Raw genomic sequence first — 13,560 nt, 5'->3', positions numbered from 1 at the left:
GTGCGTGCATGTGTGCGTGCATGTGTGTGTGCAGGAACAGGTGCGAGACTCCACTCTGTGTCAAATTGGAAAATCCCAAACTGTCACGCGAGGAATGTGATCATTCGCTTTATTGCCCCGTGCAGCACTCAGATAACTGTGTTTCTGTTCATGCCTGTGACAGGGAGAGAGAAACACAGGATGACAGACAAGAAAAGTCAAACAGAAGAAAATTAGGGGAGACAGGAAAGAGAAGGATGCTCTCTGTTTTCTCACAGCGTGAAATGCTCCGTCAAACTTCATTACTTAAATCCACACACTGCTTGTGTGTGTGTGCCTGCAGTCCCACACGGGGTGTTTTTGTTGTGCAGATTACTATGCATTACTCACCTTCGATTATTTCAGTTAATCCCTTTTTCAAATGGTAGCTTTTTGGTTAAACAGGATGAAACTGCAGCTCACTTCTCCTAAATTCACATAAACAAAGAAAATGACAGGTACTCTTCATTTGGATGCTAGTTACTTTGGTTGTTATGTTTTAATTTCTAGAATTAATGTGAAGAAAATAATAATCAGAAAATAAAATAGAGTAAAAATCGGATCATCACATGAGATGTGAGCAATTAATCATCTATACAATTTATGATGCCTAACTACAGGAAAAAATATTTTAAGTGTCTGGAGTGCGCAACGAAAATAGGCTGGAATTAAAAAGGTTTCGTCATGGTTTTGTGTAGGTCAGTCTGACCCACATGCAAGATAACACTCAGGAGTAAAAGTTAGGAATGAGGGACCCAGAAAGGAACAAAGCAGAACATTTTCAGTAAAAAACATGGATGGTTACCTTGGAGAGGAGAGGAAGCAGGCTTGCTAAACAGCTAACGGTGTTTTCACACCAAACAGACACCAGCAGACTCGCTTCAATCGGAGACTAAAACTGCAACATTTGTTACATTTTCAGCTGCTGCGTTTCTCTTTCACACTGCACTGAGTGAAACGTCAGAAACGTCAGAAACCCTCTGAGCAACCTGTTCCCCTCCTCGCCTTGCCAGTGGTGGTGCTGAACCACTGAAGGAAAAACACAAAAGCTTCCTTCTAAACAAATGGAGTGCTATCAGATGTTAGCTATTGTAGGACTGCAACTTTTGTCGTTGGTATAAGACCATGTGCAGCTGGATATGCATGTTAGTTATGGTAGTATTTACCCAGAATGCCCTGCTCTCTGTTTCACTTGATGTTCACATACGCATTCAAGTTCACTTCAACTGAACGGAGACTTAGGTTTTTAGGGAGACCAGATTTTGCTCTTTTGGTCTGCGTCAGAGTTGGATCGCACAATCACACACCTCCCCAAATGAACCAGACTTTCTTGGCAAACTAGAGTTTGATTAAAGCAGACTAAATATGGATGGTGTGGATGCATCCTTAGACTTATGGAAAAACCCAACGAATGACAGAGGGATAGAGAAAGGACTTGGGAAAACCCTCAGACTTTGAATTTTCCTGCTAATGCCTCAATGCACAGCAGGCCTGTGGTCATCTCTACTGCACTCCACCCTCTAGTGGCCACCGGCAGAGAGAGAAAATACCTCATGCATGCACAGCCCTTCAAGTGACAATCACAATCCTTGTAAGTGGAGATGCAAAATGATGCTTTGAATTCCCAAAGCACCAATAAACTGGGTCTGTCTGGAAGAAGTCCTGTGGTTTTTCTGGGTTTGGGTTCAGTTTGGCCCTTTGCCGGTCAGTATCCCCATTTTATTCTCAGGTATTGCTATTACGCTTTCTTTCTACACCTGTAAACAAACCATTTTATCCACATTCACTCAAACCACTGTACACAAGTTTATCTCTCTTGATATCTCTCAGTGTTTCTGTTCAAATTTTGTATGATTTCACTGAATTATGCACTATTTTATGAAACTGTTATATTAAATCTTATTTCTATTTCTTGTAGGCCTGTCGACTCTTAAAATATGACCTAAAAAAGTAGACACAATATAACTCTATGTTCCTATAGCAGACTGCAGGTAGATCATAGAAAAAAAACGACTTTAAATTGTCAGTCATTAAAGGAAAAAAGGTCAATATGAAACACCCCATGGCAGACTGCTCCATTTCATACTTTACTCTAATATAACTATACAATAACAACAGGGATAGAATGGCCAGCACTCATCTTCATCCCTTCAACTGTTTCATGAGTAAAAACAGAAGCGATCTGGTGTGTTTGGGTGGCAGCACGCCTGCTGGGAGTGGTTTTACGACTGGGACAGGACTGGAGAGGAGACAATTAAACCCAGAGGAAGTTTAAAGCAACATTGTGTTTGGAAATGTTCTGTTTGTACAACTCAAAACTGGAAAGAGAAAAAAAAAGAGGAACAAATTATGCCAAATATTTGGTAGGAATTCATTTGTAAAACAAGCACCGTCACAAAATTGTGGATTGGACAATGGAACATTCAGCAGATGAGTCACATGTGGGGGGCAGAGCTTACCCAAAAAGTAGGAAAACAGAGTCAGGAAAATTCCCAGTGATATTGCGTATCTGGACCTCAGAAACATGCTGAAGCTTGCTGACTGAAGTCAGCTCATGACATACAAATCAAAATTTTAATGAGAGGAGGCAAATGTCTTCTGGAGTAAAAAGGCAAAAAAAAAAAAAAATCTCTCTGCCTCTTTCTAACTAAACTTTCCTTTCCTTCCTCATCTCTCTGGGTGCGTTGTTCTTCCTCGGTCTGCTCTCGCAGGGCGACCGCATGGACAGGGAGGCAATGAAGTGCCAGGTCCTGACCGTTTCTAACCACAGCTGCGAGAGTCTGACGGTGGTCGGAAACACCCTGGAGTGCACCGTTCCCACCCAGCTGCAGGCCGCCACTGCCAAGGAGCTGCAGGTGGAGGTGAGACACACCCGCTTCCCCTCAACGTTTACTTCCCGGTTCTCCTTACACCTGCAACAGTCTGTAAACAAAACATGCTTTAATTAGGACAGAACTTTGTTTACAGAAGCACTCCAGGCACCGCAAAAAAACACGGCCACACCCCGAACGCATGTTTGCACAGAGAAACACACACACACACACACACACGCTCATGCACACTCGCGCACATCCTCCTCGCTCAGGCTTGTTCCAGGTACTCTGCTGGGAGCGACACACAAGCATGAACTGATGTTTTCAGCACCAGTGCAGACTGTTTGTGTATGGGGTAAGCTATACCTGATCAGTATCAAGATCAGATATAGTTTGCGCTAGAATTTTATGTTGTCTGACAGGATATAAAAAAATCCAGTTTTTACTCGTCAATTTTTAAAATAATAATAATGACCTACGTCACTTTTTGCCAATAGTGTTTTTTTGTTTGTTTGTTTTTTGCTAAGTCATCTGTTAGGCAAACAATTATTTATTTATTTATTTATTTATTTATTTATTTATTTATTTATTTTTTATTTGTATTACTTTTGACAAAAGTATAACTTAGGCTGTCATTTTAGGAAAGTGATGATATTCAGTTACATTTTATCTTCATTTGGTTTAATGAACAGTCAGTCCAAACAAGCAGAGAACAGAGTCCACATTATGAATCGCACATCAAGCAAATGAATGTAACTGACAACGACCACTGATTGTAACTACGTATAAACAATTAAATGAAACAATTCTCAATGATTCACCTGCTATGGCCTGAACACACACTCTCACTACAGCCTCCTGATTAGTATAGACCTGAACTGTGCACCCGTTCACAGTTCAGGTCTGTGAACTGTGAATCAAAATCTCCAAAATCTTGGAGATTTTGATTCCAAGATCAAAATCTTGGAATTTTGATCTTGGTCTGCAAGATGAGTCAGTGTTTTGAAATCGGGGAACTTTTCTCTAGTTGAAGTGATCAGAAGTTTACCAGACTCTCTGAATGAGGAGTTTTCTTGTCCCTCAACCCTCAAGCTTCAGCAGGAGGAGTTCTTCTTCTGCTGTATCAGACACGCTCTACAGCCTCTTCCCCATCACTTTTCACGCTGTCAGCGCATTGAGTTCAGTCACCAGGTCAGAGATGAGACCAGAGATTTTTTTTTATTATTATTATTTAGTTTCCTCTGTATGTAAAAGTAAAAATGTCTGAGCATCTACACCATGTGGTCAAGTGTACACTTCAAAAACAAAATCTCACCGGATGTTCTTGATATTTTTGTCTAGTTTCTAGTGAACATCTCTTCATACACTTGAAATAAGACAACACTGGCTTATGAGAAACTTTCTGCATGACATAGAAGCTTGTTTTAAGTCAATAATTGTTGAATATTGATACATAATGTTAATTCCTCTGGCAGATTTTTCTTTCACTTGTAACAAGACATTTTTATATTCAATATTTAGGAGTTATTAACTTAAAACAAGCTCCTGTATCCTGCAGAGAAGTTTGTTGCCAACCAGTTTTGTCTTAATTTAAGTGCATATATGCAGATTTTTTATGCAGTGGGTGAATTATAATGTCAAAATGATGGATGACCTTCAGGTTTTTCCATCACCCTTTAAAAAAAACAAAGATGGAAAATGTTCTGTTAACCCAGCCCCTGCATAAAGCTTTTTAAAGATTTTATTGGCTCTACTGGCCTTTATTTGACAGTGAATTGACAGGAAAATGGTTAATGTGAGAACCGGGAAGACATAGCAAAGGTCACCAGGCCGGGAATCAAACCTGTGACAGCCACGTCAAGGACTAAGGCCTCCATATGTGGGATGTGCTTAACCCCTGCACCACCACAGCACCCCATAAAGCATGAATATTATTATATATGTGTGAATATGTTTTCAATTCCAGCAATGCTTCAGCTTAGCGCTAATTACTTCTAGACCATCACACAAATCCAGTTAATCCCACCTCACTGGCAACTCCAAAACAAAAATCCAGTCTAGTTTCACCATGATCCTGAACGTGTGAGATCATGACTCTGATACTGGCTGTCACGCATCTTTTCCCAGGTAGATATGAGAGGAACAGCTCAATATCAATAAAGCCAGTCATAATAAATTTATATGAAAACTCTCATCTGTTTCTACCATCAGTGTACAGAGAGAATTTATCATGGCTTCCTATCTCAGTGTCTGGTTCTGATGGACAAACAGGCTGACTGGTCTGGCGGAAATGATCAAACACACACTGATAAAAAAAAAAGTGTGTTTTCAGTCCGTCAGTCCGTATTATTGTGTATTTTATTTCTTTTCTGCATGTATTTATCTATTTAACATTTCTACACTGAAAGAGCAGTAGTAACAAACACCGTGCAACAAATTGAAGGTAGTAACAGAACCATTCGTCCTTACTGACCTCTACATAACCATCTCTGGGAAATCTGAGGGAAATCACCACATTTTCCATGTGCACCACATCATTTACAACAGACTTCAATAACTCCTGCGTCCTAATGCAGTCCTTCATGAATAAGAAGCTTGGTGAGAATCCGCTACACAGAGTGATGAGTGAATGGGCTTACTAACCAGCTGTCCATCTTGTCACTTGAATGTAAGTCAAGCAGCTTCTGAAAGGCACTCGCAGATTGGATATGTCATCAGGCATAGCTCAAAGGCTCCCTGCACACATAGGTTTCCTTCCTGATGGTGAAACAGAAACAAAACACTGAAAAATCTACTGGAATGTTAGGAACAGCGCTCGAAAGTACGGGCAAGGAAGGAAAAAAGAGTTTGAAAAAATGCTTGAAGGTGCAAGGAGACGTCAAAATTTTAAAGCGTTGAAATGACAACTAAGTATGCAACTTGCGACAAAAGTAGGGCCCGACGGGGGAACACAAAGGTTTAAGAGAGTACACAGAATATTTGAAAGAGAACGCAAGTATTACAAATTTTAAGAACAAAGAAATGAAATTCTACTTTCAAACTGAAAAAGTGTTCTCTCGACTTATGGCAGTAAAAGTCTCCCATAGGCCTGGACTTTAATACGTTCATTTTGATTAATTAATTTAATAGGTTTTAATGCACACCACCCCAGAACCGTTGTTTTGTTTTTTTTTCGTGTTTCTGATACGTTCATATATCTGACATACAGATGACTTCCACAAACAACACCAATGAACAACCAAGCTGCTTCTTTTGGAACACTGGGGGTTAAGTTTTGCTTTTTAAAAAATATATGATTTGAAGCTGGAAAAGATTATTGTTGTGTTCAAGTTATGCTATAAGGAGTTAGCCTATCAGTGAAGCTATTCAAACCTAAACTACCATCTCAATGCTGAACATGTAGCAGCAGCACAGACGACCCCTACGCTAAAGCTAACGCTAATGCTAAAGCTAACTAAAGAAGTATTTTCTCTAAAAAGCTCCATGAAACACTGGAAAGCTGAATATGCATAACAGCACTTTGCTTCAGTCTGATTTTGAGTAGCCTAAATAACTGATTAAAAACAATAAATATTTTTGTTGTTGAGCTCATCTGTCTATTTATTCAATAATTTTGCAGCAAAAAAAGGGGATTTGAATTGAAAATTTAGCTCATTTTGTCGATATAAAGTTCTCAATTAAAATGTGATTGTGATTTGTTTTTATTACTGACCCTTCATTTAACTTGTTTTAAAGTTTTAATTGATTCCCACCACTAAACATAAATAAATGTCTTTATACTTATGAAAGGGCTTATTTAAACCCTAGAGCTCACCATTTTTTAAATATGGAAACATAATTGCTGCACTTTGAATTCCACACCCTTGCTCCCAATATACACACACTATTCGGGACTGGAATGCATCAAAAGCGACATAAATGCTTTATACTTGACATGACATGACAGCAGCTTGAGGCATAACTACTTTCAGCAAATAAAAAGCAACATTTTATGATGTCACTGCAACATTACTCTTAGCTTTTGTGTCTTTATGTAAACTAATGTAACTCCCAGCACCCAACAGCTTTAACAGTGTTATGAAATGTTCACCATGTCCAGTCCAAGCTGACATTGCTGGTCTTCAGACTCCTGTGGAGATAACATCCACTGTCCGTCTCCAGACCAAATGGTATCAGGCCCATCTTTGTTGACTCGTGAACCAGCCTTCAGGCAAAACTTCTCATCTCAGGCCAGGGTCAGCCAATATCCAGCTGCTGCACAAACCGACATCAAGGCTTGTCCAGAGAGGCTTTATTTACACACACACACACACGCACACACACCTATGCACACACACACACATCACTGCATCTGCAGCAGGAACTTTATTTCCACTAAGCCTAGTGAAAGCAGGAGCAATATTACTGATTTAATCTCTCCACAGACTCTGGTGAACACATTGAAATCATTTCCAGTGGATGACTTTTTTTTTCTAAAAAGTAAACTAACATTGTAACACCTGTAAGCAAAAAATATATGCTGATTCTTTTAGTTGGCTATTGAAGTTTTCTTTTTCTTATTTATTTATTTTTTTTAGGTGGCGGTCCCAAGAAAAGTAAATAACTTATGTTATTATTTGAATAACATAAATGTTTGCATTTCCAATAATTTGAAGTAATAGTAAAACATGATTTTTTTCAAAATTTTTTATAAAACTCTATCATGTCTTAAAAACGGTAGGTGTTTTTTTGATGTCCTGAGAAGGTAAAGAGAAGTTTGTATGTGTGTGTTTGCTCATAGGTATGACTGTATCACATCCTGTCTGAAAGCAAACACTGCAGCATCTCTGTGTACCACTGAGGACACAGATGCTCTTATGTAAAGTGTCACCAGAGAAATAACTGACGTGACCTGAAATCAACATTTAGGAGTTGGTCATGTTTGTCTCCGTTCTAAGTGGAGAAACCACAGATTCAACACAAATAAACACTCTTCACAGCAGGGCTGGTGCTAACCGAATATTTTCCATCTAGGACTCTTTTCTGTTTGTTTGTTTTTTGGGGGGATTTTTTAAACATTAATGTTAAAATCTGGAGACCATCCATAGTTTTGGCAAATTAAAATTCACGCACCTGACCACTAGTTGCAGATGCAGTACAGGTAATTAAATATATCAGGAATAGATTTCTAGGAGAGTGTCTGATCATCATCTCATACCTGGATACCATAACACAAAGGTCTTCAACGAGGGGGTCGTGACCGTTACCAGTCACGACTTCCCCTTCTTATTAATTAGAAATATTTTGGGTTTTGTTCTTTATATAGATTAACATAAATTCAATATGCAGCAAATTGATAAGAGGAGGCATGAAGTAATGTATTTCAGTCAGTAATTCACACATTCAGAGAGCAAAATCTTATTTTGTGAAAAGTTCTGCATTTTATGCAAAATAATACTTTTTTATGGCAGTGGCATTATTAGGCCAACACTTTGGAACTTAAGCTTTTGTTAAATAAAATGTGAAATTATGAGTCTCTGTTTTATTTGTATTTGTTTTGTCTGTTACTAGGTCTACTTTATTATAAAACATGATATGTTGTTGGGGCTTCCTGCTCTGTCTCTCATTCAGTGGTGCAGTTGGATTTCCTCCCATTGAGAACGCTTCCAGGATAAGAAAACTCCTCGTTCAGAGAGTTTTGTAGGCCTTTGATTGTTTCAATTGGAGAAATGTTCCCTGATTTCAAAACTTTGCCTGAGTTCTTGTTCCAGTTCCCAGTGAGGCAGCAGAGTAAAGATCTGGTGAAAGGAATTATTTGGAAACTGTATTTAATCAAGTTATCTATCTGATTTCATTTGATGTTCTGACAAACTGTGGAGGGGTCTCGAGTCAAGCTGTTTGACAGAGCTAGTTGGTAATAATAATAAGAAACACTATTACTTCACACCTCTGTCAACTGAGCAAAGATGGCTTACGGGTTGTGAACACCTGATGTCATTGTTGCAAGCAAACTAGTTATTTTAATTTAATTCCTGTTTGCTTGTAAAAAATAAATAAATAAATAAATAAAATCAAAACAACCTCCATTGACAACATAAAACTTGAGCCCTCTGGGAACAAAACCTGATTGTATTAGTTACAGTATTTAGCATTCACTTCCTTCACTCCTGACACTCCAAATCCCTTCCCATTGTTAAGTGGCGCCAAGCGGACTCCATCAGGCATCTGGGCAAGGTGACGCTGGCGCAGGAGCAGGACTACACAGGCCTCATCGTGGGCTGTGTGTGTGTCAGCCTGCTGCTGCTCTTTCTGGCATCGCTGCTGATGTGGAGGAGGAACAAGCACATCGATGGTAAGAGCAGGAGACTCAATGTCCTACCATTACAAATAGCTTTTTTACCATCTTTCATTAATAACAGGAAACTGGACACATATGTTCCTTTTATAGACTCCGAGGCCTTGAAATACGTAGCCGGTTCTTTATAAAAACGGGTATCACCGCCGCATTGTTTAAAAAAAATATTATCGTACACATGGGATCAGTTTCAGAAAGGTTTTCATCCACTAAAATTTTCATACACATGAGAAATACCAGCATACCAGTTTTCCCAGGTACGCACGCAAACGCAAATACAAAGCTTTGTTAAATCTCCACTTTGGTCATATTTTTATTTATTTTTTAATAAATAATCGTTATTAAACTGAGTTTTCTTTTGCATGAATGGCCCAAATGCATAAAAATACATTTGTTTTCTCAGATAGCCGACTACGTTTGGACGAGGCCTAAATGTCTTAACTCTAGCTTACGAAAAGTGATCAGATATCCAGACAAAATTATATCATTAAACTGTGTGGTTTCTTTGCACCTGCTTAAGGAACTGGATAAATAGTTTTTAAGTGTGACTCTCTATGTGGATTAGAAAAAAATCTCCAGTTAATATAACCCCGTGCAGCTGCATATTGTGTTACTCTTACCCTGCTGGATAAAAACACTAGCTAAAATGAATCAATAAAATGCCAAAATATGTATCTGTTTGTGTATGTAAACCAGCAGAATGCAATTTTTTTTGACTGATTATAAATTCTCAGATGATATTTGGAACAAAGTGGTTTACTTTGGGTTGAAAAGACGAGTTACTGGCACCCAGAACTTTATCTGCTGGTTGTTAAGTTTCCTGGTGTTTTTTTGTTTGTTTGTTTTTTGTTTTTGTTTTATTTTGTTTTTTGGCATTTCCCTTATAAATTTTTATTCTGTCACTGGCACTACTTAGTTTTCTAAACACAATGAAGTTAGTCAGTTCCATAAAGGAAATGTATGTTTTTGTTTTGTTTTTGTTTTTTTGCTTTAATTTCTGTCTATTGCATTTTCTTTGACCTGAAGTTCAGAGTGTTTTTTTCTGCATGTGTGTCTGCTGGGTTTGTTTTGCCTGGTGGGTTTTAGTGGAATGTCTTGTGTGGGATGCTCTGGTGGAAACACTTGCTGTTTCTCAATGATTTCTCTCTCTATCTCTCTCTCTTCCTCTTCCTATGTTACCTCCTGTTTCTATGTCCTTCTTCTCTTCCATCTCCTTTTTCATCTTTCTTTCTGTCTCTGCAACATTTGTTTCCAGATCTGTCTGAGGTGTGGTATGATGGCCGGGGTCACATCCAGCATCTGGACAGGCTGGCTAACGCGAGGAGCGTCAGCCCCACTAACGAAATGGTCTCCCATGAATCAGTCGACTATAGAACAACCCTGCTGGAGGGTAAGCCCCTCCCCCTTTCTTCTTCTTCATGTGACTCCCTGTTCTCTCACTTCACCTCCCTCCTATGTGCCTGCTCCCTTACCTGTTGGCCTCAGCGGTTAGCTGCGCATGCCTTATCGTGCACCTTTCACACTAACAGCAGCCCAAATCATTGGATCACTTCAAGGTAAAATTGATGCATTTCTAACTTGGGTTAAAAAAGAATAATCACATAAGATGTTTTGTTTAATATTAAAGGGGCAGTAATATGTAAAATCGACTTTTTTGAGTTTTACATCATGTTATAATGTCATTCCCCCGCAACTCCCCTGCTCTGCTCCTTCAGACTAGCCAGGAGTAATTAGCAAACACCTGGTGGAGCTGCAGATCTTTTGAGCTCATTTTAAAGGGTTAATAAAAGAGCCATGTTGTGATGACTTCCTGAAGGTGGAGTTTTAGAAAGAGCAGGACTTTTAAATTTTAAGGTGTTAAATTAGGTGTCTTATACATATACGGTTCTGGAGAAAATTAAGAGGCCACTTAAAAGTATCAGTTCTCTGATTTTACTTTTTATATGATATATAAATATGTTTGAGTAAAATGAACACTGTTCTTTTATTCTATGAATATGAACTACTGACATGTCTACGAAATTCCAAGCAAAAATTGCTGACATTAACATAGTTAGTTGATTTTTGCTAATGACTGTTGGAAGATAGGCTCCGCCCCTTTACCTACCATCCGGCCCAGTTAAGTGTGCATAGATGGTGGATGAATGGATGAAACAGTGTCTTGACAAAGTAGATCAAAGCAGGACTGTTTGGCAGTAATACACACCATGGTGGTGTGTATTACACCACCATGGTGTAATACACACCATGGTGGTATTACCATGGTAATACCACGGTATTACCATGGTATGGTAATACCATTAGAATTACAATACCATTCTAATGGTGTTCTAATACACCATTAGAACACCAAGGTTCTAATGGTGTATTAGAACCATTGTGGGTTCTAATACACACCACCATGGTGTGTATTACTGCACACCATGCACACAGAATCTCATTGCCATCCTTGACCAACCACGAACTGCTGTTATTCCAAAAACTTGAAAACAGAACACAAACAGACCAGACCAATCACAAAACTCAACACAATTCAACATGAGAATGACAAAGAAACCCAGAATCAGTAGAACAGGAAGTAAAGAGACAGAAAAGATTAGCCCAACTATAAATCCTGAGAAACTACAGATTAGGTATTCGGAAACTAAAAACTATAGATATAAAGTCTAATAAAAACATGATGCACATATTCTCATCTAGCATGCGTCAGTAATCTTTGATGTGGTCTGTGGCGCCTCTTGTGGGTTCTGTTCTGGCCCTGAGGGCCACTGAGAGGCTCCTGGTATTATGATCCCCTGGATCATAGCTGAAGCGATTTCTGTGCTGGCCTTGAGTCTGGAGAGCCTGGGTTTACTAATGAGCTAATGTTTGCCTTCTGGGACAGTTAACATTCAGGACATTTGACCTCGCTCTCTGTTTCAGCTCTGGTTCTTGTTCTGACTTTTCTGGAGGAACTTCTGCATTTATTAGCCTTCTAACAGAGTAGAAAACCTCAAGCTTTTTCCTTCCAGCTCTGTGTCTGTGTAGCTGTCCATCTCCAATCACGTAACACACCTTGACATGCGGAGGTCAAGGTGTTGTGACTAAGCGGCCGACCTCTGACCCCCTGCTTCTCTTTTTTTGTTTCTGCCTCTCCAGATCAGGGTGTCGACAGGCCTGAGACATGTCGGGCAGCTCCTCCTATGTACAGAGCCAATGGGGAGCTGCTGTCTCCCAGACTGGGAACCCTTGGAGGGGGGCTGGGGCTGGGCATGGAAGGTGACCTGGTGTCCCCCCTGTTGATGGCTCCAGTCCACATCGACCCGTCCTGTCTCCACCCGGACCTGCTGACTGAGGTGCAGCATGTGGTGATCGCAAGGGAGCAACTGCTGCTTCATGTCAACCAGATCATCGGCAGAGGTCAGTGATCAACTGGTGGGATGTCGGGTTTTGATCGAAGGTTTATATAAAAATTATCTCATCTAAGTCAGGTTGTCAAATGATATCTGGAGTCAAACATATACCAGTCGCCCCTATGCTACAAAGTCCACTGGTCCTTTGATTTCACAACAAGCCCTCATCACCTCCCCTGTCTACCATCATGCATCTCTGCCAGCATGCAGTGTTTCAACATGGATGTGCATTATGACCAAACACCTCTACTTTGATCTTATCTTTTCAAATAATATTGTTCTGGAAGTCTTGTGCTGTGATACTATATTCATATGCGAGAGAATTTCTGCTGGTGATTCTTTCAGAACAGTGATGCTAACAGGAAGGTAGCTTCCTCTTGTGCAGCCTCCTACACCTCAGTGCCTTTGTTTATTTTTAAGTAAAAATTTTACATGTTTCAACAGGTCTCTGCTTGCATTTCCATCGAAAATAAAATTACACAAATTGAAATTACGAAAACAAATTCACTCAATGTAAACACGGTGATTTTCGTGTTTACATAGCTGTTTCCCACGACTTGATAATCCGTTTATCATCTGTACCTTCTGCAGTAAATCCAACCTGATTCCATAACTTCAGAAATAATTACAACAGATAACAGCCGAGAGTTAATCCACCCTTCATGCTTGTGTGCTTTTACTGCATCAGATTTACGTTAAGTTAAAATGCTTGCTTTATAAAACTTCAAACTTGACATGCAGACACCAGATCAGCCCGTTTTACCACATGGAGGTAGGCGGTTTAGCCCAACAGATCGAATTTAGCATTAAACTGAGAAAAACCCTTAGCACTGTAATGTTCCAGAAAAGCGGCATGTTGGCCCCCCTCATATGAATTTATCCCCTGAAGCCTGGATTTGGTGGCTGCTCGAGTGCTTCAAAGTGGCGTAGGATGATTTGTTCTCAGCTAATGTTCCCAGGGTCCATTGTGGAGAGCCGTAACCCAACACTGCCAGCCATCTGC

General features: G+C 39.6%; 1 protein-coding gene across 1 annotated transcript in view; it reads left to right on the top strand.

Moving 5' to 3' along the window:
• met (MET proto-oncogene, receptor tyrosine kinase) overlaps nucleotides 1–12,564 on the top strand; it is a gene marked incomplete at its 3' end in the record, with an annotated part of 75,810 nt that extends 63,246 nt beyond the window's left edge. Inside the window, exons 12-15 of the mRNA XM_007570328.2 lie at nucleotides 2,730–2,879; nucleotides 9,009–9,162; nucleotides 10,421–10,555; nucleotides 12,304–12,564. Coding sequence (XP_007570390.1) covers nucleotides 2,730–2,879; nucleotides 9,009–9,162; nucleotides 10,421–10,555; nucleotides 12,304–12,564 — 700 coding nt within the window. The remainder of the gene's footprint in view (nucleotides 1–2,729; nucleotides 2,880–9,008; nucleotides 9,163–10,420; nucleotides 10,556–12,303) is intronic.
• Nucleotides 12,565–13,560: the final 996 nt, after the last annotated feature.

Source organism: Poecilia formosa, unplaced genomic scaffold (assembly GCF_000485575.1).
Source record: "Poecilia formosa unplaced genomic scaffold, Poecilia_formosa-5.1.2 Scaffold258, whole genome shotgun sequence".
Taxonomy (NCBI): Eukaryota; Metazoa; Chordata; class Actinopteri; order Cyprinodontiformes; family Poeciliidae; genus Poecilia; species Poecilia formosa.
Note: the sequence above shows the minus strand (reverse complement) of the source record. Positions and strands in the feature narration are given on the sequence as shown.